The sequence below is a fragment of the Grammomys surdaster genome, unplaced genomic scaffold (genome assembly GCF_004785775.1).
Source record: "Grammomys surdaster isolate TR1022 unplaced genomic scaffold, NIH_TR_1.0 170, whole genome shotgun sequence".
Classification (NCBI taxonomy): domain Eukaryota; kingdom Metazoa; phylum Chordata; class Mammalia; order Rodentia; family Muridae; genus Grammomys; species Grammomys surdaster.
Window position 1 is genome coordinate 24251464 of NW_021604618.1, and position 24977 is coordinate 24276440.

The 24977-nt window shown below is 39.0% G+C and overlaps 1 protein-coding gene across 1 annotated transcript in view; it reads left to right on the forward strand.

Moving 5' to 3' along the window:
- Positions 1-22019, forward strand: part of Casc4 (cancer susceptibility 4) — a 65577-nt gene extending 43558 nt beyond the window's left edge. Inside the window, exons 9-10 of the mRNA XM_028767108.1 lie at positions 12045-12212; positions 19709-22019. Coding sequence (XP_028622941.1) covers positions 12045-12212; positions 19709-19779 — 239 coding nt within the window. The 3' untranslated portion in view covers positions 19780-22019. The remainder of the gene's footprint in view (positions 1-12044; positions 12213-19708) is intronic.
- The last annotated feature ends 2958 nt before the right edge of the window (positions 22020-24977 follow it).

Here is a 24977-nt window from a genome sequence, read left to right on the forward strand (position 1 = left end):
ACTTGTAATCTCAGCCTTTAGGAGGTAGAAGCAGGAGTAGGAGTTCAAGGTCATCCTTGGTACATGTTGAGTTTAGGATACATGCAGTATCTTTAAAAAAAAAAAAGAGGAAGGAAAAAGAAAAAAATACTGGGGCTGGAGAGATGGCTCAGTGGTTAAGAGCACTGACTGCTCTTCCAGAGGTCCTGAGTTCAAATCCCAGCAACCACATGGTGGCTCACAACCATCTGTAATGAGATTTGATGCCCTCTTCTGGTGTGTCTGAAGACAGCTACAGTGTACTCATATAAATGAAATAAATAAATCTTTAAAAAAAAAAAAAGAAGTTTAAAAAAAAAAAAAAGAAAAAAATACTAGTATAGGGCTGGTAAGATGGCTCAGTGAGGAAAGGTGCTTGCTGACAGTGATGTTCCTAGTTTGATCCCCAGGACCAACACAGTTAAAAAAAGAAGAGAGAGAGACAATTGGCTTTTGCTAACTTTCCTTTGACCTCCACATGCGTACGCAACATCACACATGCACTCAGGCACATGTGTGCACACAGTGTTTATATATATAATAATAAAGCTTTTAGTTTGTCACCTAGAGTTTTTAATCTCATTGATTCCACAGAATTCTTTGCTAGCATCCATTTATATTTTAGTATACATAGATTAATTTGTAGGTAAAGAATGTCTGTAAATAATGCTGGGAAATTACTCTCTATACGTTATTTTGGAAGGACCCCTTCTGAGCCTTAAATTATCTTCCATGTATCATTAATAAATATGAAGAACTGAAATCAGTGCATGTATACTTTCTTTTAAAGAAAAATTATGTGTTTTGCCTATATGTATGTATATGTATCATGTACATTCAATGCCTTTGGAGGCCAGGAGACAGTGTTGGGCCTCCTGAAACCGGAGTTACAGGTAGTTGTGAGTCACTGTTTGACTACTGAGAGCGGAATCTTGCTCTCTGCAAGAGTAGCAAGTGCTCTCAACCACTGAACGTCTCTCCAGCCCCCCAAAGTACTGTTTTTAAATTCATTTCAATTGACATTATTTGTTATATGCCCTTTGTAGGGTGATGGGAGCATGGTCTTGCTATATATAGTCCAGGATGACCTAGAACTTGTAGTCTTTGCCCATTTCAGCTTCCTTTTTTGGGGGCGTGGGAGGGGACAGGGTTTCTTTATATAACCCTGGCTGTCCTGGAACTCCCTTTGTAGACCAGGCTGGCCTCGAACTCAGAAATCCACCTGCCTCTGCCTCCCAAGTGCTGGGATTAAAGGCGTGCGCCACCACTGCCCGGCTCCATGTCAGCTTCTTAAGTGTTGGTATTAACGGCATGTACTATTATACCAGCTCTCTTACATATCTTTTGATTTTATTTTATGTGTATGGGTGTTTTGTCTGCATGTATGTCTTTGTACTACCTATGTGCCTGGTGTTTGTGAAGGCCAGAAGAGGATGTCAAATCCATGGAACAGGAGTTATAGGCAGTTGTAAGCCACCATGTTGGTACTAAGAATCGAACCTAGGTCCTCTGGAAAAGAGGTCATCTTAACGCTGAGCCATCTCTCCAATAGTTTTGTATTTGTCATTGAAATACACACACATACATATGCACACAAAATACATACATTCTTTGTATGCATCTGTGTGTGTGAATGTAGGCCCCTGTGCCACAATGCTTAAGTGGCCAGATGACAGCTGGAGGTGTGCCTCACTTTCACTCTGGCTCTCCGTATTACCTTGTTTAGGACAGGTGCTCATTTGTTGTTCTCCGCAGTATTTGCCAGGCTAGCTGGCTTTTGAACTTCTTAGAACTTTCCTGTCTCTGTCTCCCATCTACCCATAGGAATATAGTTGCCAGGGTTATGTGTCTGGCGTTTACAGGAATCCTGGGTTTTGAGCTTGGGCCTTCATATTTGACCATACATTTACCCACTGAGATATCTGGCCAGTCCACATGCACATATTTAATATCTATATTCCATTGTGCTTTTTACCCTTACTATTTAGATTATTTTATTTTTTCATTTTAATTGACATGATTTTTTCCTGATTATTTATTCCTCCTACTTTAAATTCAAGTGTAGTTCAAAGAATGAAGTTACTGAGTCAAATGCTTGGCCAGCTTTGCAGCTCATATGTCTTTAGAGCAGTTCTCAGTGCAGTCACTGCATATGGTTAATGTTATCTGTTGCCCTATGAGCTGGCCACATTAATTTTTATCTTATAGGATATTTAGAATATGAGCTCCTTCAGGGTATATTAGTGGGGTTTGGAGGTAAAGCTCAGTGATAGCACACTTCTAGCCATGTACAAGGCCCAGGGTTCAGTCTCTTGCCCTGTTGATAGCCTTGTTTTCGTTTGGTTTGGTTTGGTTTGGTTTGGTTTGGTTTGGTTTGGTTTGGTTTGGTTTGGTTTGGTTTCTTGAGACAGGGTTTCTCTGTGTAGCCCTGGCTGTCCTGGAGCTCACTCTGTAGACCAGGCTGGCCTCGAACTCAGAAATCCACCTGCCTCTGCCTCCCAAGTGCTGGGATTAGAGGCATGCGCCACCACTGCCCCTACCTACGTTTTTTTTTTATATGAGGAATTTTACTTTAATGATTTCCTGGTATGTAATATGTATATTGATTTTTTTTTTAATCATTTACCCTGAAATTTTTATAGATTGATCTACATACTTACATCAGATCTTTTAGAAAAATTCAGAGATTAGTCTTTAATAAATGACTTTAAAAATGTTTATCCTACTGTAGTACCTTTCCTGGTAGGGGGCTTTGTTTATTTATGTATTTTCTTTACTTTTTTAAATTTATGTGTATTTCGGGAGTGAAACATGTGCAAGTTCCCAGAGAGGCAAGAAGTGGACTCTGGATTTCCTGGAACTAGAGTGATAGACAGTTGGGAGCCACCATGTGGGTGCTGGGAATTGAATTCTCGTCCTCTGGAAGGGCAGCTGGAAGAACCCTGAACCCATTCAATTGTCATTTCTCTGTTCTCTCCTTAGAGCCCTGGCAACCAGCAATCTGCTCTTACAGATGTTTCAATAAGTAGAATCATAAAATATGTGGCCTTAAACCAAATGTGGTGGTACTTGTATGAGGAGTAAAGGCCAGAGGAGTCAGGGTTCAAGCTGCCCTGTAGTGCCAGGCTTCTTAGCAGGCTTCAGCTCTTCAGTGGTATAGAATGTATTACTGTTTTATTCCTTTATAAGCTAGCTAATAATCAGTGTATGGATTCATTTGTTTATTCAACTATTCATGGGCACTTGACTTATTTCTACTTTTTGAGTATTATAAGGAGTACTGCCATGAAGATTCATGTACAGATTTCTTGCTAACACCTGTCTAAAGCTTTCTGGATATGTACCTAGATGTGGAATTGCTGAGTCATATAATAATTCTATGTTTAGCTTTTTGAGAAACTGCCAGGCTGTTTTCCATAACAGCTGCACCATTTTATTAATACATTCCTCCCGGGAATATGGAAGAGTTCCAAGGTGGGGGATATGACTCAGTTGGTAGAATGCTTGCCTAGCATGCAGTAATCCCTGGCCTGTCTTTGATTACCAGCACTACATAAAAACAGACATATTTGTAATCTCAGCTTCCATAGTGAGTTTGAGGCCAGCCTGGACTACATTGAGGCACTGCCTTTTTTTTTTCTCCACACCTTCAGCAACACTCATTTTCCCATCTGCTGGCCTTTTCTCTTTGTGCTGCCAACCTACTGGATGTGATGAGGTATTTTGTTTCTCATTTTCTTTGTTTTTCAGTGCTGGGGATCAGACCCAGGCCTTGCACTGGCGTCCTAGGCTTCAGTCCTTTTGGTTTTGATTTGTGTCTCTAAAAACTAAGCTCCTTTTGGTGTTCTATTTGGATGTACTCTGGGAGAAATGTCCTTTTAAAAAGTTGTTAGCCCAGTTTTAAAATTGGATGTTGTTGTTGTTAAGTTGTAAGAGTTTCTTATATATTGGGGATACTGTATCTATTATTTTCTGTGTGTATTGGATGCTAGACCCACTGTCTAAAGTTCCACTCCCCTTTCCTCCCTCCCTCCCTCCGTGTGTGTGTGTGTGTGTGTGTGTGTGTGTGTGTATGTGTGTGTGTGTGTGTGTGTGTGTGTGTGTGTTGACACAGGATAGATATAGATATAGATATAGATTTGTTTTCAACTTTTTTTGTTGTTTTTTTCAAGACAGAGCTTCTCTGTATAGCCCTGGCTATCCTGAAACTCTCTAGGTTGGTCTCAAATTCAGAGATCCACCTGCCTCTGCCTCCCAAGTGCCAGGATTAAAGGCATATGTCACCACACTGTCTTCAGACACACCAGAAGAGGGCATTAGATTTCATTACAGACGTTGTGAACCACCATGTGGTTGTTGGGAATTGAACCCAGGACCTCTGGAAGAGCAGTCAGTGTTCTTAACCACTGAGCCATCTCTCTAGCTCCCGAGACAGGGTTTCTTTATATAGTCCTCACTGTCCTGCTAGAACTTATTCTGCAGACCAGGCTGGCCTTGAACTGAGAGATACACTTTTGTCTGCCTCCTGAGTGCTGGGATAAAAAAGGCATGAGCCACCACCATACAGCATTTTTCTCAGTTCTGTGGGCTTCTTTCTTACTACCCCTCTAATTTCAAACCATAGCACCACAAAAGGAGATGGGGGGAAGACTCCCACTGAATAATCTTAACATTCTTACCAAAAATCGATTGACCACCAATGTATAGATTTAATTCTGAATTCTGAATTATGTTCTGTGATATACATGTCTGTCCTTAATGTCAAGATCAGACTGTTCTGATTATCATCATCCATCAAAATAATTTAGAGACTGTGACTTGAGAATCATGCAGCTGTGTTTTTGTTCCTCAAGTTATTTTAGCTATTCACAATGCATTGTAATTCTGTGAGGTTGTTTTTGAAGGATCTGTTGTGCTCTAAAGGCAGTTAGTTATCTTATCTCACTGTGTGTGTGTGTGTGTGTGTGTGTGTGTGTGTGTGTGTGTGTGTTGGGGAGTATATGTGTATACACATGTCTGTTTGTGCACATGTGTGTAGAGGGCAGAGGTTGATGTCTTCTGTAATTACTCTCCCTTACTTTGTGACACCAGGTCTCTTCACTGAACCTGGAGCTTATTCATGTGGCACAACTGGATGACAGTTAACTAGCCCCAGGCCCTATCCCCACTTCCCAGCATCGTCTGTGAATGTGTCTCCTTGCCCAGTTTTTCTGTTTCTTTTTAATGTGGGTTCAAGGGATCACTTTGGGTTCTTGTGCTTGTGCAACAAGCACTTTACCTGGTGAACTGTATTCCTAGCCCCAAGCAGTTAGGTTAGGAATTGCATTGGCTGTAGATCCCATCTGAGAATATTGCCATCTTTACAGTAATCATGCCTTTCATTTAGTTACATCATCTTTAATTTCTTTCAGCAGTGCTTGTATACAAACTTCTGTTTAAATTATTCCTTACTATCTTATTCTGCTTATATTATTATTAATTTTCAGATTCTTCAGTTGTAGCACTTAGAACCAGTACTGGTTTTATGTGTCTGTTTTGTCTTTTGCTGCTTTGCTGAATTTGATGCAGGTTTTTATGCCTTTGTTTGGAGAAATTCGCTTCTTCATTTTGTTGTTGTTGTTGTTGTTTGTTTTGGAGATTTGTTTTGTTTTTCTGTTTTGTCTTCTAGGTTTTTTTTAGTTTTTAAGGATTCATTTATTTTATGTGTGCATGTATACTTGAATATATGTATATGTAACATGTAAATGTAACTACCCGTGGACTCCAGGACAGGCTGTTAGATCCCCTGAAACTACTTATAGGCATTTTAAGTTGCCAGGTTAGATGCTGGCAACAGAACCCAGGTCTTCTCCAAGAGTATCAAGTGATCTTAACCCCTGAGACATTTCAGCTGCTCATTGTTGATGTTGGAGATATTCTTGCCGTGTAGTTTTGATTAACCTGAACACAAATCAGTCCCTAAGCCTCCTGAGTATTCGAATTATAAGCATGAGCCACAAAATGCAACATTTGAAAACATGTTTACATTTTTTTATTTAATGTGTATATGTATGCATATCGTGTGCCACAGTTTGTATATAAGGGTTGGAGGATGACTTTGCAAAGCAAGTTCTCTTCTTCAAAGGATTGAATTGTCAGATGTGGTAGTAAGATCCTTTACCCCCTGAACCATCTTCTTATTGCCCTAGAATGTTTTTTGTTTGTGTTTGTTTTGTTTTGAGACAAAATCTCTTCCCCAAGCTGGATTAGAACTCCTTACTAGCTGACAGGCCCTTGAACTTCTGATTCTCCTTCCCCCTCCCTCCTCTTCCTCAGTGCTGGGTTGTATTACAGCTATGCATTGTCATACTTGGATGATTTTCCTTTTTTCTCCCCCTTTTAAGTTTATAATGATTCACTTTTTCTCTAACCCTATGTCCATTTATTTCCCCATTCTTCTATTTGACTACCTAGTCCTTAGTTGGTAGAACTGTTTGGGGTTAGGAGGAGTAGTTTGTTTTTTAAGATTTTATTTATTTCATGTATATGAGTACACTGTAGCTGTCTTCAGACATACCAGAAGAGGGGATCAGATCCCATTACAGATGGTTGTGAGCCACCATGTGGTTGCTGGGAATTGAACTCAGGACCTCAGGAAGAGCAGTCAGTGCTCTTAACCACTGAGCCATCTCTCCAGCCCTATTTCCCCATTCTTAACAAATTGCATTTTACCTTGGAAATTGTTAGCAACAGTTACCTTTTTGTGATGAAACATGGTTATCAAAAGCAACTAGAGTAGGAAACAGCTTACAAGTCCTTCATGAAGGGAAGTCAGAACAGGAACTAGAGCAGAGACCATGGAGGCATGCTGCTTTCTGCCTTGTTCCCTCTGGCTTGCTCACAAAGCCTCCTTTCTCATACATCCCAGGACCACTTGCCCACAAATGGCACTGTCCACAGTGGACTGGGTCTTTCCAAGTAAATCACTTTTATCTAATGGAAGCATTTTCTCAGTTGAATTTCACCTTTCCTAGCTAGCTGTCAAACTGTCGAACATTAAATTATCTCACTTCAAGGTTTTGTTTTGTTTTGACCAGGGATAGTGGCACATGCCTTTAATCCCAGCACTTGGAAGACAGACATAGATAGGGTGATCTCTGTGATTTCAAGGCCAGCCTAGTTTTCAAAGTGAGTTCAAGGCCTTCCAAAGCTACACAATAAGACCCTGTTTCCTTAAATAAATAAATAAATAAATAAATAAGGCTACACAGTGAGACCCTGTTTAAATAAATAAATGCATAAGTTAAAAAAATTCAGTATTTGAGAATTTTCTGCAATGTGTTTTGATCATTGATCCCCTGCCCCAAATCTTCAGACTCATGCCCTTCCCTAGTCACCCAGTGTTGTCTCTCATGTTGCCTGTGTATTCTTCTTTGTGTGACTTTTCACTTCAGTGTGATTTACTTTCTAAAGAATTACAATCTTAAAGAAAACTGACTTCTGCCAGGCAGTGGTGGTACACACTTTTGGACTCAGCACTAGAGAGGTAGAATCAGGTAGATCTCTGAGTTTGAGGATAGCCACGGCTACACAGAGAAGCTCTGTCTCGAAAAACCATAAAAGGAAAAACAAAACCAACCAACCAAAAGCCTGACCTCTCCCTTTCCCAGCAGTTATCAATTGCCAATAGTTCCTTAGCTAGGGTGGGACTTGGTGCCTGCCTCCATTCTCCATGTTGGGATTTGTTTCTGCTGTCTACAGCTGCTTTGAGTTAATATGTTTATATATAGCTGCCCTGTTGAATTAATAAGACACTGTGTCCTTCCAGTCATCCTCCACCTCCTCTTCTATTCCTTCTTCTGCATCTCCCACAATGATCCCAGAGCTTTGAGAGGATGAGGAGATCTGATATACATGTCCTATTTAGGGTTAGACATCCTGCAGTCTTATTCTCTGTGCCTTGACCAATTGTGAGTATCAATGTTCATCATAATCTTCTATGATAGAAAATTTCACTGCTGAGGACTGAGAGACGGATTCATCTACCTATATAAAGATAAGCACTGGGAGTTGGTTCAATACTATGTCTATTTAGGAGAATGTTTTTCCTGTAGGGCCTATGACCTCTGCAGCCACAGGTTCTTGGCCCCAGTAATAGTGCCAGATATGGGTTTCATTTTGTGGAGCAGACCTCACATTCGATCAGAAAATGGTTACTTCCATGATGTTGATGACACTGCTCCTCCCGTGGGCTTCTCTTGCCAGACCATTCCTCATGGTAGCTCTCAGGACTCACAGCTGGATGGGACTGGTGGTGATTTGCCTCCTCCAGTAGTGTACATAGCACTTTCCTGCACTGTAAAATCTAGCCAGTAGGGTAAAGCTTCCACGTCTCTGGTCAGATGCTTATGAGGATTGCAGGCTTTGACCTACACCTTCTTTACATACATATTAAAGTTTGAGACTGCTGCTCAGGTACTGGGAACAGAGTTCAGAGCATGTACATACTAGGCATGTGCTCTACCACCCAGCTCATAAACCCAAGACTGTTATTTGGAAGTGGAAATACTCTTTAATATGTGTTTATTCTGTTTTTAGCAAGCTCCTACCATATTTTGAAATGCCACTGTATGGTCAACCAAATTGGTAGAGCCCTAACCCATGCTTACATTGTCTTGTCCATGTCACTTTCTCTTCTCATACTACTGCAAGCCGTAGAGCATACTTTCATTAGTATATATAGCTTGTCATATTGTTCTGTAATTTGTTTACTTTCTGTCTTCTCTGCTACAGTAGTAACTTCAGTAGTGCCAGAGTGTCTTACCTTTTGTTTTCCAGCCTAGCAAGCATTTGTTAAGCACTGATAAAGTTGTCCTATCAGTATTTTAATTTTATTTATTTAGATAAACAATGAAATTATTTATTAACACATAATCATATTTAATGTATAATTAATATCTTCATTTTATATGTTTTGTTTCAAGATTCTAAATCCTAAACTTTTTGTATTCTCTTATACTTAAAAATTATAAGGCACTACATACCTTTAATCTAAAACTCCAGAGGCACAGACAGTTGGATCTCTGAGTTCCCGGCCAGTCTGATTTACAAATGAGCTCTAGACCACGCAGAGCTACAAAGTAATACCCTGTCTCAAGAAAATAAATGAATCTGTGTGTGTGCGTGTGTGCGTGTGTTTGTGTGTGTGTGTGTGTTAGTTAATCAGTAGGGTAGAGGGGCTCACTAGTGGAACAGCCTAACTGAAATGAAGAACTCCAGATTCAATAAGAGGATTCTTTTATCTTAAAGTGGAGGTGGGGGGGGGAGGGTTGGGGATGGCCAGAGATGAGCTCTGAAGCTAAGAGTGCCTACATTTTTGCAGAAGACTTGAGTTTGTTTCCCAGTGCCCATATTGGGCAACTCACAGCCACCTATACCTCCAGCTCTGAAGAATCCAACATCTGACCTCTGCAGGCATCGGGCACACATCACACACACCACACACATATACAGACACACACACATCACAAATACACACATTAAACAAACAAATCTTTTTAAAGGGGGTGGGGGAGACATGTCTCAACGATTAAGAGTACATATCCACTTTGAAGAGAATCTGAATTTGGTTTACAATCCCCACTTTAGGTGGCTTACAACTGCCTATAATTCTAGCTCCAGAAGATTCCCCCTCCTATGTGCTCTGTGGGTACCAAGACACATCTGCACATACACGCACGCACGCACGCACGCAGAAAAGAAAAAGAGTGTTATGATTCCCAAATAGAAATGAGGAGAATTTACTGAGGACCTGAATTCCATCCCTAAAAGGCACATGGTAGGGGGAGAGAGGGTCTTTGACCAACACATACATACTGAAGCAGATATGTGAACACACACTAAATAAATGTAATGAATATTGGGAATTACTGGGTGGTGGTGCACATTCCTTTAATCCTAACACTTGAAAAGCAGAGACAAGTTATCTCTGTTAGTTTGAGGCTAGCCTGGTCTACACAGTATGTTCAAGGATAGCCAGGACTGCACAAAGAAACCTGTTTTGAAAAAAACATAACCTCCTTCCCCCAAAAAAATTGGTAATCATTTCCAATTTTAAAAGATCTTGTAGATCCACAACTCTATGTTAGGTGGATATGGCCACAGGTCATAAAGCTCTCTATCTCTGCAAAAGATTTGACAACATTTTATGACCGTATAGATACACAAACATTCACAACTATTGTGAGCTGGGAATAAAGCTTAGTCATAGCACAATAAAACATAATTTGCCAAATTTAATGAAAGTCTGACATTCCTATACATTGTAATCTCCAAATAAATAAGTAGGCTTAACCTTTAGCTTCAATCCCAAATATTCATTCACCTATTTGGAATGTAGTTAGAAGAAAAAAATTAACAAGATCATAGCTGGGTGTGGTAATGCACACCTTTAATCCCAGCACTCAGAGCGGCAGAGACAGGCAGATCTCTGAGAGTTTGTGGCCAGTCTGGTTTACACAAAGAGTTTCAGGACAGCACAGCCAAGGCTCCAAGGGAAACCCTGTCAAGTGCCATGGTGAGAATTGCAGAGATCAGAGGGTAATTATGGGAATCTTCTCCTTTCACCCTTACCTTGGGTTCCCAGATGGAACTCAGATCAGCAGACTTTTGCAGCAAGCACTTTTACCAGCTTTTACCAGCACTTTTACTCTCCTGCCCTTAATACTTAATTCTGGTTAAATTTAATGTTAAAGTAGTTTTGCAGCGTTTTTTATTGGTTTGCCATAGTTCTAGGAATTGAGCACATAGCCTAACGTATTCTAGACAAGTGATCTATCACTAAGCCTTATTCTCAGCTCACAATAGCTATGAAGGTTTGTGAATTAGATCTTAGTGCACCTAACGTGTTTACTTTCACAATTTAGAATCTATGTGTCAGAGAGATAAACTCACCATTCCCTGCTGAGCCACTTCACTGGCCCCTTTTTTGCTTTTAATGTGCAGGAATTGAACACCTTTTTATGTTAGGTCTTAGGTTTATCACCCTTCTTGATTTCTTTTATTGTTATGAAAGTATATAATGGTTTGACATAGACTAACTTCTTTAAGCTTCCATTAACATTTGATAAACATGAACTAGGAAGCAGGAACAATAAGCTAGGATTTTTTCAAGGCAAACACTAGTAGGGCTTCTGATTTGTAGTGTCTGCTAATGCCTCCCTAGAAGCTTATGGCTATAGCGAGCCAGTATTACTAAAAGAATTTGAAGTAGCCTTCAGATGGTGTTAGTTTGCATAGAACTCACTGATTACTTTAAAAATAATTTTCAAATTATTCATGAGTGATATTTCATATGGTTACACATTTTAAGTGTATATTGTATATAGTAATACAGTGATGTATCCGCTTCTTTAAAGTGTCACTTTCAACCAGTACTTACATTAAATGTAGGTCAGTAGAAAAAGAATTGTAAACATGGAATCTTTTCTTTACGAAAGCTTTCAAGTCACCAGCATTGGGGAGACCAGCCTGAGCTACACAGTAGTAAGAATACTTTGTCTCAATATAAAGACAGACAGCAGTAACTTTTTTTTTTTTTAACTTTCTGTGTAGCCCTTACTGTCCTGGAGCTCACTCTGTAGACCAGGCTGGCCTCAAACTCAAAAATCCACCTGCCTCTGCCTCCCAAGTGCTGGGATTAAAGTGTATTACCATGGCTGGCAGAAAACATTAGATCCTAACAGGAAACACTGAACACAAAGAGAAATTTTTGAATGTGTTTTGTTTGGGGGTACAAGCAGGGATGGAGTTGCTGCTCAGCCCACTACTCTCTTGTAGTATGATCAATAAACTACTCTTTTAAAAGGTATTTTGAGTCTTCATTCTTAGTTACTTTTGTCTTATGTAACCTTCATAAAATGTGTTCTTTTGTAACCAGTACCCTGAAAGTTGCTGGGTTTCCCTTGCCTACTTTCTCGTCTGTCTTCAGTATAGGTCCCTTCTCTTCTGCTCTTTACTCTTGAATTAATCCTCTACCTACTTCACAGGCCGGTTCTTTGATGAAAATGAATCCCCTGTTGATCCGCAGCATGGCTCTAAACTGGCGGATTATAATGGGGATGATGGTAACGTAGGTGAGTATGAGGCAGACAAGCAGGCTGAGCTGGCTTACAATGAGGAAGAAGATGGTGATGGTGGAGAGGAAGACGTCCAAGGTGAGCGTGGCCTGGCTTCCATGCTGTGACCGTGAAACTCACCTCTTAGGTTTCTGGTTGAATTTGTGTAGAATTTTCCCCACTTGTAATCATAGTAGTATCTTAGTCTTAATTCAAGAGGTTCTGTGTAATTTTTCAGCTTGGAGAACTATTTAATGATAGCATAAGTTATCTATGAATAATTTGACGTTTTTCCCCATTTTTAGATTATCATATTTTATATATATATATATATATATATATATATATATATATATATATATATTTTATTGGCATGATAATATGAAATGCTGAGTCCTCAAAATTTTAAGAATTAAATGGTTTGAAATGAATGTAGGCATTACTTAAGGCAAATACTTTCAGGAAACATCCTTTTCTAATCTCAATGGAAAACACTTACTACTACAAGTATGTGTAGATGTTGGCTTGACAGCCTTTTTGTTAAAGCAAAGCCACAAGTGAACTATGGTCTCCATAATGAACAGAAATTTACTCTGCTGCTGGTGGAACAGAAGACTGAATGCTCTGAGAACCTAAACATTTATATTTCATGAAGGGTTTATAAGATTTGTCTTCATGTTTAATACACAGATTCAACACATTTTTTTTCTTGTTAACTGTTGCTTCTGAGCTTTTAACTTGGTAAAAGCTCAGAATGTTAACTGTGTGCACACCTCAGACCACAGTGCTCTGCTATAGTGGGGCTTTGGGTTTCTTTTTTGCCTGCTTGTGTTCAGTAGTATTTATAGAATCTTTATAAAAGTTACCTATGATATTAGAGAAAATGTAATATTTTTGTAGTGCAATACATAAGTTTTCTGCTATAACTGGTTTGATTTCTTATTTCTTTTTATAGTTATTAAAAATTTACTGAAGTTCAGGATAAGAGTTATGTTTTTTTAAAACTTAGAGAATAATATAACTGCTCTTGAATACTAGATAGTCAGGATAAAAGGGAAAACCAACAGTTGCACTTCCTAGGCATCACTTTGTGGTCCACCCTAGTTTAGGGATAAATATAGTTATTGATGAAGAGATTAATATACTGGGAGTTCTGTAAAGATACCATTTTTCTCATAAATTTTCCTTTTCTCACTGCTTTTATGATTTATTGAATTATATTTGTTCGCCATTATCTGTAATACTTTATAGCCATTTCATTCATGTTTATCACATCACTAGTTAGATTGTGAGCTCTCAGAGAGCAGGAATTTTCATTTATTTTACCTTGTATTTAATTCATGTCTTTTTTGTGTCCACTCTTCCATAGTATTTGTACTCAGGACCCAAACAGTGCTATTAACTATTAATGCTTGCTTTTCCATTGACTTCTATTCTTACCCTGAGTGTGGTGAATGCTCTTTAGCTCTCCTCACAGCTTGTTTGCTTGCACTTTGAAGAGTCTCCCCTCCCTGCACTAAGGATCTCTATCATTAGATAATTTTGAGGGGTTTTTTTAGAGTAGTTTATTTTAAGAATTAATAATCCTTACATTTTGCCTATCTTAAGCCAGATGATTTTTAATTACAGAATTTCATTTGATATTTGTATGGGTTTATAGACAATGAGTGGTTTATCGTCAGTGACATCTCCCCTTTTCTTGTATCCTTCCCATAGCCATTTCTCATTACCACATTGCTTTTCCTTTTGCCAAACAAAGGATAAATTCATTGGTTCTAAGGAATATAAGATATGAGAGCCTTAGGATTTTCAGTGAAATGGGGGAAGGATTAGTTTTTAATTTTTCCCCCTTAGGATCTGTAGTAGCCTAGTCTAGCCTCTCACTTGGTACATAGCTAAAGGCAACCTTGGACTCTGGATCCTCCTGCCTTCACCTTCCAAGTGCTGGAATTACAAACATATGCCATCACATCCAGTTTTATGTGGTGCTGAGGAAGAAACCCAGAGCCTCACATGTGATGGGTGAGCATGCCAGTGACTAAGGTACATCCCCATGTCTAAATTTTTACTTCTGTATTTGCAAGTAAATCTTGCTTGGGTTGAGAGTTGTTCTTTAATGTTTATCTATTTTGGTATCCATTAGTAATAGTGTCAGGAAGTGGACCACTACAAAGATACTCATCCCAGAACAGAAATAAACAGGGACAGCAGGCCCAGTAAAGGGGAATAGATTGGATATACTGACTTTAACAGGAGTATTTAAAAGACCTAAAATCATTTCAGACATACTTGTAAGATTTTTTTATACCCATTATTAACTGTCCAAAAAGTGGGGAGGTAGATTTAGCCCTAACTTAACAAGTTAGATTCAAGGGGTTATTGCAGGGTCAAAGTTGACAGAGTTGAAATCATTTTGTCACTGTGCTCACATAATTACAATGCTCTCATAGCCCAAGCAGATTTTAGAACTGAGAAGTAGGGGTGGGGATGACGACAAAGCCACATATTTTAGTTAGACTTAAAAGAAAGTCTGTGTGCAGGTTTTCATCTAGAAATTTCAGTGGAATTGTTATGTATAACTTAAATACTATAGGAAAATACAATCTTGACTTCAAAATGCCTGGGGCACATCTACCCTCAAACTCAGGAAAGAAAAAATGATTTTTTTCCACGGTTGGAACCTTATGACCAATAATAAAGACAAACAAACAGAGAAACAACCCTGAAGTGTGGCTAGGCATGCTGACCTCCATACATCATCCCAGCACCCAGGAAGCTGAGATAGACAACAGAGGGAGCGCTAGGCTATTCCAAACTACAGAGCCACAACTTTTCTTTTCCTTTACAATATTTTCCTAATATTTAATGTATCTTTTGAATGCATGTGTGTCTGATGCCAGAAGACAAAAGTAGTGTTATATTTTTGGGAACTGGAGTTACCATGTAGGGGCAAGGAACTGAACTTGGGTCTTCTAGAAGAGCAGCCAGTGCTGTCACTGCTAAACCATCTCATTAGCAGCAAAACCTTGAGAGAAAGAAAGGGGGAAGGAAGAACCTCAAACATTAATAAAGCTGTAAGCACAGGCTCTGCTCTGCTCTGCTCTGCTCTGCTCTGCTCTGCTCTGCTCTGCTCTGCTCTGCTCTGCTCTGCTCTGCTCTGCTGATTGTGGAAGCAATTTTTGGAGGTGTGTGATATACAGGGTTAGAGACTCTAGCTAAAGACTAAGATTCTGTTAGTTAAATACACTTTATGAGGATTGTGAAGTGGTAGCTTTGGCCAATAGGGAGCATTCCAACCTTACTCTGTTCTCTGTGCACGCAAGTGATTTTGGACTTAGCACTGTTACCTCCAGTGTTTGCTCATAGAATTAAATAAGGCCTCTTTTTCCTGTGTTGATAATAATAACTCAGTTTTATTTCAAACTCATAGAGTATTCTGAAGAAAATAATTTATTTGCATTAATATAAAAATTTGAAAAGAATAAAACTGGAAACAAGATAAACAACATATCTTTTAGTTCATTTTTACTGTAAGAAGAAGGTTAAAAACTTGGGACTGGAAAGATGGCTCAGCTGTTCTTGAGGATCTAGGTTTGATGCCCAGTATATACATGGTAGTTCCTAACTATCTGTAACTGTAGTTCCTGGGAATCCAACACCCTCTTTTGGCCTCCAGCCCATGTGGATGGTACACAGACAAAACACTCATATACATAAAAACTTTAAAACTTTTTAAATAAAGATTTGTTAATTTTAATTTTCTGTCTGTCTGTCTGCCTGTCTGTCTCTGCCCCCTTCCCTTGGAACTAGAGTTACAGATAATTGTGGGTGCTGGGAACTGAACTCAGGTCCTCTAGAAGAGCACATGCTCTTACCTGAGCCATCTCTCCAGTCCCAAATTAAAAATCTTTTTTAAAAAGATGGTAGAAATTTGTAAGTTTCCTTTACTATTTAAAATCAAAGAAGTTCCCAATTTATTTGCTAAGTATTAATAAACATTAGCCACTGTCTGCAAACTGAAGCTCAGCCTGCATTCCAATGCTGAAAAGCCTGGATTGGAATTGTCTCTCCTTCACTTGCTGACACTGTGAGCTTGTAAATACTAAGGTTTGTGCTATAATTCTCACAACTAAAGTCGAAATATATGTACTTATCTAACAGAAATAATGTTGACTACATGATTTAGTATCAGTCCGCACTTAAAACAGACCATGTCATTCAAATAATAAGTAAAGGAAACTTTAGAATTTTTTCTCTGGATTGCCTCCTTTGAAGGATAGTATCCTGTGCCCTGTGGGTGATTTGTGACTTTGGGAGCCTTGCTGTCTTAGGAATTCTTTAGTTGTTAGTTCTTTTTAAATTTTATTTATTTATTTATTTATTTATTTATTTATTTATTTATTTTGCTAGTCCTTTCTTACGTTAACAAGCTTAGCACTGATGTCACAAATTATGCTTATCTTTCTGGTTCTATTTCTTTGGCCGTTTCCTCATGGCTAGCTGACTGCAGGCTCTGCTACTTTCTGTAGAAATTAAACACTCAGTTTCTGTATTTATCGTCAGAGTGTCAGTTATATTCTGTCAAGTAATTGTATAGGTTTATAGTTAAGTATAATGAAGTTGTTGATAGAACCTTGAAATCTGGGTAGAGTAACTACACTGAAAACAGACTATAGTTAGTTTAAAAGATACTCAATGCCATATTCCAAAAGTCCTATGGAATTCTTTAAAACAATATATTGGCGTTGTATTAAAATTGTGCTAATATAAGACTGGGGCTGTCTAGCTCAGTGGTAGAGCGCTTATCCAGCATGTGCAGCTTCTGAGATCAGTCTTTAGCTACATGAACACATAACCACACATGTATGTGCACTGTAAAGAATGTAGATAAAGGTTGCCAGACTTCCCTTATATTTATAGAGGACTTTGCAACTAGAAACTGCAGTTTCATCATTTCTCTTTGAGGTAGGACAGTTGTTCTTGTACTGAGAAGGCTCAGTGTAGGTCCAAATGTACTAGCTTGTGTGTGAGTATTTGATCCAGGAACAGATTTCAGTGTTTCCTATTCCTAGAACCTTTGTTTTCATCTCATTCTGTCTTTGTATTTATTCATACAGAAATTCACAAAGTAATAACATTTTTCCTGCAGTAAATTTTGTGTTGAATTTCTCAGAATGTTCCATTGTTCCATAGTGATTGTTGTTGCTTACTGCTAATGTCTTAAAAGATGTGCTCATGGGCATAAATTGAAGCTTCATAACTCATGTTCTCCAGAGAGTGCCCCTTTAAAAGCAAAGGTTTTGGGGTTTGGGGGATTTTTTGTTTGTTTGTTTTTTGTTTTTTGTTTTTTAAGTGTGGTTTTTGGTGAGGTATTTGTTTGTCTGTTTGTTTTGTTTTTTTATAAGAAAATGATTGTCATGATTACAAAACACAAATGTGAATATAGTGTAACTTCAGGTTTTACAAATATTGTAATAGGTCCGGGGTACATTTTACCTTAGAAATATCTGATCATCACACAAGGCCTAGTGGCACAAACCTCTAATCCCAGCTATCCTGTAGGCCAAGTACAAGGATTACAAGTTCAAGACCAGCCTAGGCAACTTTTAGTGAGATGCTATATCAAAATAATAAGTAAAAGAAATCGAATGATGTGGCTCAGTGAACAGGTGGTAAGAGCCCTGGGTTTATTCATAGCACCACAAAACCAGATGCAAAGCCAATGAGCTAACAGGTGTAAACTGGCTGAGAGTGGAGCCCAGTGGGACAAGACTTGACAAGTATGCAGTCAGGGTTCAGTCCCTAGCACCCTCTCCAGAAAAAGAAGTGATCAGTTTTCAGAATATTATACAAAATGGTTGCCTGAATTCAAAACAAGAATTTCTATGATTTTAGCAGGAAAGTTGTTGGAAAGAAAAAGAAAGTTGGCTTGTTTGGACATTTTTGAAAGACCAAAATAGCACATGGAAGGGTAAAATAGGAGGATTGTGAGTTCAACCCTGAGTTACATGGTGAAATTGTCTCACAAACATGCTGTTGCAGGGCAGCTTGGATCTCGGTGTGGGAGTAGGAGTCAATATGGTCTGCATTCATAAATTGTATGAAATTCTCCAAGAATTAATAAAAAATTTTAATTCAATATGATTAAGATTCAAAGATGGTTCTTAATTTATAATAGTCCAGTGTATGATTTTCAAGTTTCCAGTTGTACATACAAAAGCATTCCCATGGAGCCTCCGTGCTTTTCATTTTCAGTATGTTATTCAGTAAATTATGGGCAGTACTAAGAAATAAGTAACAAAAGGAAGCATTGCACAACGCTGACTCTTTTTTTTTTTTAACAACGCTAACACTTAATTAAACCTCCTTTCATTCTTTTTTTAAATTTTTACTTATTTTTTGTTTCATGTGTATTAGTGTTTTGCCTGCATCTGTGTCTGTGTGAGGATGTCCGATCCTCTGGAACTGGAATTACAGATAGTTGTGAGCTGCTATGTGGGTGCTGGGGATTGAACCGAGTCCTCCAGAAGAGAAGCTGGTGCTCTTAACCACTGAGCCATCTCTCCAGCACCTTCCCCCTTCATTCTTATTCTAATATAATTTTAATTATTTCAAGCAGTTGTATATCAAAATTTAGGGGTGAGGGGAGGATGGTTATTCAGAACCTACAAAATGGCAGCTGACAGAGGAGACTGCAGCCAGAGAAGTCAAACTGCAAGGCACTCACTAGAGTCGTTTCCTACAGCGCGCTCAAAGGGCTCTGGTGGTCTAACAGCTGTAATTTCTTTTTTAGTGAAGAAAGCTCCAAGTTTTGGTTAGTGTGCTCTGTTTAGAAAGTTACAGGTTAGCTATTTGTAGAGAACTTCATGGAAATGTTACATATTGGGATTGGGAAGAACTTATATTCTCCTCTCTTAGTTTCTGGTTTTTTTTTTTTTTTCAGGACGAGTATAGATTACCTTTACAGTTTGAAACGATGATGGTGGTGTTTTGAGAGTGTCACCTATAGCTTAGGCTGTTTTAAAACTGTAGAGATAAGAATGACCTTAAACTTTGACCTCACAGGCACATAAAACTCCAGTAAAACCAGCTAAGATGCTGGTTTTTAAGATAATGCACAGCACTAGCTCTTCAGTGCTGTGATTTCCTAACGTTTTTCTAGCTCTGTCTGTTCAAAATTTGTCCATTTCCCTATACCTGTCAGAGATGGTTCTTGTTCTGTTTTTAGATTGGAGATAGTTGTTTGTTTCTTTGAGATGGGATTTCGTGTAGCCCAGATTGACCTCAAGTTTTCTATGTGGTCCAGGCTGGTCTTGAACTTCTAATCCTTTTGCCTCCAGCTCCCTAGAGCTGGGATTACAGGTGTGAGCCACTATGCCCAGCTCAAAATATTTGTTAAAATTAAATCTTGCAAAGTAATGATAGACTTTTTACATGTAAGCCATACAGCTAAAACACAGAGCACTGTTTAAGATAACAAATAAGGCATAGTGAGAAAAGATTGCTGTAAATATGAAAAACTAGAGACACTTTGGAGCTGGCTTTCTGCAGCAGCTTTAGAACTCTATTCTTGATACATACTATTTTGCTTGCAGATGATGAAGAACGAGAGCTTCAGATGGATCCTGCAGACTACGGCAAACAACGCTTCAGTGATGTCCTTTAAGTCTGAGGGATTCCCGAAACCCAAAGTGCTGTGCAGCAGATCATCTCTACTTGTCAGTTTTGACTTTTATTGTAAAGATCGGTTGTATCAGTTGTAAAGATACATTGAGATAGGTTTAAGGAAACTTTAATGAAGGGATGTACCAATGTACATATATGAACTTTTTCATATTATATTATCAAAGCAGATACTTTTTTTGGTTATGACACAGCCAGGCCAAAAACAGTTAATTTTTGCATTTTAAAGCAAACTAATGTAAATTTCACATTTTATTGAGCCTAATTTTTTTCACAAAGAGACAAACAGGAACAAATGGTTGTACAGGTTATATGCTGCGCATAGTATAACCACAATGAGAAGGTACTCAGCTGAAAAGTCTACACTAATACATTTTTGTTGCCCCATAGGTGTCCTCTACTACCCCTCATTTAACATTCTTGAAGAAGTTATGCTAGAATAGTTACACACAAGTGGGGAGGCCACACAATGGGCAAATGTACAGAATGACCTCCTACTCCGTTTATCTTCCATGGGCGCTGGTGTGATTGGGCTGAGGCCTGATGAAAGCCTAGGTCATCATAACCATATTTATCAGTTGTTCCTTACTTGGTTCTTGAAGTTGTGGAATGCATGGTTGACAATGTATTTTTATTTTTCAAGTAATACCAGAACTGTTTAACTCTGGTCAGCACTGGCTAAAATTCTTTATATTTTCAGAGTTCAAGCTGGTGAATATACCAGCTAAGTGTCAGATCCTGAGAGAGACGAAATCCACTTTGAAATGAGTCTACAGTCAGTACAGCAAAGCTTTTCTGGTAGTTTTAATGATTGTATTTGATTAGACTTTTCCAGAACTACTAAGTAAGGAATTTTAACAGGTTTTTATTAATGAACAGATGAATAGAAGTACAGTGAAGTCCACAGCTATTTTACTGAAATAGCTGAAAACTTTGTAATAAAAATGAGTATTTGTAATTAATGTTAGTTAAGAACCCATCATGCTCATTTGCTAGACTTACAGAATTATTTTCAGTGCATTGTGTCTTTTGACATTATTCATTAGGATATATAAGCTAGCTAATCCTTGTTTACTGATTTCAAGCACTTTTAATTTTTTGTGTTCCCTAAACATTAAAGGTGTTGATCATAAGGGGAAAATGTAAGGCTGTTAATCCCAAGGCTGTGATTCCCATTTTTTAAAGAAGGGCTGCTATTAATTACACATAAACATGAAATACTGGAGAGTGACTGTAGCTCAGATGTATGAGGCCTGAGTTTGATTCCAACACTGAAAAACAGCAAACAAGTAAGTAAACATGAAAAGTCCCCACACTAAGGCTCTAATCCAAATACTAACAGAAGTTGTTCACCTGCTGAGATCTGAAATTCTTACAGTTCAGTCCAAAGTTATTTAATGTCCAGGAAATGATGGAATACTTTATTAAAATTTGTTTTTCTACTATATCAGATTATAAACAACTGGGCATGTATCACATCTGCTGAGGAAACAGAAACAGGTATGTCCCTGAGGCTCACTGAACAGCCATCCTGGTCTAATTAGCAAGTTCTAGGTGTCAATAAGGGACAATTGTTCCTGAGGAACACACACATACACAAATAGGTTGACCCTCTGGCCTCCACATATACTCATGGCCTACATGTGCACACATGTAACTGCACGTGCATATACACACACACCAAGAAACTAAACAGTTCATGCTTTTGTTGTTGGTAAAGTTAGGCCTGCAGTAAAAAATACGATTCACATTAAGATGCAGTCAAAGGAGAGTGGTGCACAACCACGGGCATTAGCAAGGGGAGCTGAGCCTACGAATGCCTAGTGATACTCCATACTTGATACTGTAGAATGGTACAGACAAAACCATAAAGATGCCTGCTGGTTCCACTGTCATAAAAACAGTCACTTGATTTTTATGGTACCTATCTTTATACAGCAAAAACTTCAATTAGCAGCCTAGACATTTTATATATTGAGGAATCTTGGACCAATTGATAATATTTCTGACTGTATTAACATTTTAGTGCTATAAAATACTATGTGGATCTCTTTAAATTGTGACATTCTACAGTCTATACTAGACATGCTATTTTGTTCTGTTTACAGTGTTTTACTTCTGCCTTAAGATTTAGGGATTTTTTTTTCATTTTGTTTTAATATATTTTTGCCCTGAATTAAGTGTTTAATTTGATGGGAACTTCACTTTTAAAAAAAATCATCACTTTCTGGGTTCTAATAAATTAAAGGTTAAACTTGTTTCAGAGTTTTGATTATATATAAAATTACATGAATATAAGCATTTATGCCGGGCAGTGGTGGCACATGCCTTTAATCCCAGCACTTGGGGTTAAAGACAGATTTCTGAGTTCGAGGCCAGCCTGGTCTACAGAGTGAGTTCCAGGACAGCCAGAACTACACAGAGAAACCCTGTCTCGAAAAAACCAAACCAAACAAAAAAAAGCATTTACATCTTGACATTGAAATTTGAATAAATGTTACTTATTTTAGGTTAAACTGGACTAGAAGACTAGTGGGTTGTTTACTATAGAGCCAGCTTATTCTGCAGAGGCTGAAAGTCTTTTGCATCCTTAGCATTAGTTGGAGTAGTGAGATATGTAAATAAGACAGACAAGGTCTGTTCTAGAGCTTACGTTCAAATAGAAGCAGCCAGCATGGAAAGGATAGAATAAAGATAAAATGCAGAAATGGGAAAATGGGCGGTGGGGTGACCTAAAACTGGGGAGGAGGGTTAAGGATTACCAAGTACACTTCAGACCGACAGACACAGGGCCTGATTGGGGTTTTTGAAACCTCAAAGTCTGCCCTCCTAACATACCTCCTCCAATAGAGCCACACCTTCTAGTTTTTACACTCTATGGTGACCAAGCATTCAAGTCTGTGAGCCTATGGGGGCCATTCTCATTCAAACCACCACATAGATGTATGTGTATCTACACATGCAAAGAGATAGAGAGATAGAGACAGAGGCAGAAATTGTTAGAACTTACACTACTTGGGGCAATAATGCTTCCTGAAAGAACCATTGACTACCTAACAGAAACTCCAATATCATGCCTGAGAAACCCCATCTCAAGATGTTGGGTAATGGACTCCAAGAGACACAAAACAATATAAGCTGTTGCTGTGGCCCTGGTTGTCTTTCATTGCTGAAGACATGATACACTTCAGACAGAACTTGGAATGATGCAGCTGGAACTGATCTGGAAGCTTCTCTGAGAATTTGTTCTCCTAGGAGCTGCTCTATACAAGCTATTAAGGAAGAGTAGCATTGGGTAGTCTTACCCAGCTGTAAAACCTATGAACCACAGCCATCACTAGACCAGCAGCAGATCTACACTGGGGTAGATCATAACACATATCTTGGCGTTTACCAACAGCTTTCTAATATACTGAAGGGTTGCTCAACAGGAGAGAATTCATGCCTGAGTACTGTAAACCTAGCCAGTTACCTGGAACTGGAGAGGTCACAAACCTAAGAGAAAAACCTACTAAGTCCCTAAAACACTAATTCCTAATTGCACTCTAAATACTTATCCTTATACCCACAGATGAGTTTAGCTATCATCCATCATCAAAAGAAGCTTCTGTGTGTAGCAGGAGACCATTACAGAAAGTCACAGCTGTTCAAATGCAGAGAACGAAATGCAGCCACAATGGAGACATCCATAATGCAACTGCATTTGAAGCTCAGGAAATATCTCTCAAGAGGGAACAGAAAGACTGTAAAAGTCCGAGAACCAGGAAGTCTGTTCTGAGATTGTAGCTATATCAGGGAGCCACACCCATGAAATCTTAACCACATGACTGCCTAAACAAGACCTGAACAACAAACAAGGCAAGGCTTCAAGTGGAGGGATAGGAACACCAACCCAGCCATAAAACTTTCCACCTTTAGTTTGTCCTGCTGCCTCTGTGACCAGAGGCTAGAAAGATTGTCCTCAAAGCAACCAGTGAGACTTCAACCAGCAACTGATGAAAGCAGATGCAGAGATCCACAGCCAAACATGTGGAACTCGGGTTGTCCAGTGGAGAACCAGGAGAAAGGATCGGAGGAACTAGCGGGATCAGGGACACATCACTAAAACACTACCCAAAAAATCAACTGACTGGGACTTGGAGTCTATACAGGTCTGACCTAGGTCCTCTGCATATATGTTATGGCCAGGTAGCTTGGTGTTCATAAGGGAATCCTACCAGTGGGAGGCGGTGCTGCCCTGACTCTTGCCTATCTGTGGGACCTTTTTATTCCTACTGTGTTGCCTTGTCTAGCCTTGATGTGATGGTATGTGCCTAGTCTCATTATAGCTTGTTATGCTGTGTTTGGTTGATGTCCCTGGGAGGCCTGCTCTTTTCTGAGGGGAGGCATGGTAGTAGGGGGTGGATCTGGGGGAGAGGGGAGGTAGAAGAGACTGTGATCAGGTAATATATGAGAATTTTTAAAAAGACCTGAACAGTAATAATTAATATCCTAATGCAGATGGGAGCAATCTCATGGGATGCCACCCCTAGATAAAGAACTATAGGCAGTTAACAACTGCTGTGAATGGGAGAAATAGTGTTCCCCAGGGATGGTCACCCTGGTAACTACCCAGCACTAAGTGGTCAACCCTAGAAACATGAGCAGGCAGCACTGAACTGACTCTGTAGGGTTTTTTTTTTTAATATGTTTATTCATTTGTATTTGTATGTAACAATAATGGTTAAAGAAGAGGAGACCCTGTGGATTTGGGAGGGAGTGGAGATTATATGGTAGGGGTGGAAGGGAGGAATGATGTAATTATAATTTAATTAAAACTTGTAAACTAAAGATAAGATTAAAAAGTTACTAAAAGTCAGGCCAGCACTCAGGAGGCAGAGGCAGGTGGATCTCTGTGAGTTCGAGGCCAGCCTGGTCTACAGAGTAAGTTCCAGGACAGCCAGGGCTATATAGAGACCCTGCCTCAAAACAACAAAACAAAAAGTCCAACTAGAAAAGAGACCAGCAGGATGGCTTAGCAGGGGAAGATGTGTACTGCTCAGCAGTCCCAGCCTAACATCAGAATTTCATCTCTGGAAACCCTGTACAAGTGGAAGAAGAAGTAACCACAAATTTGTTCTCTGGCATCAAATACACACGCACACGCACGCACACACACACACACACACACACACACACACA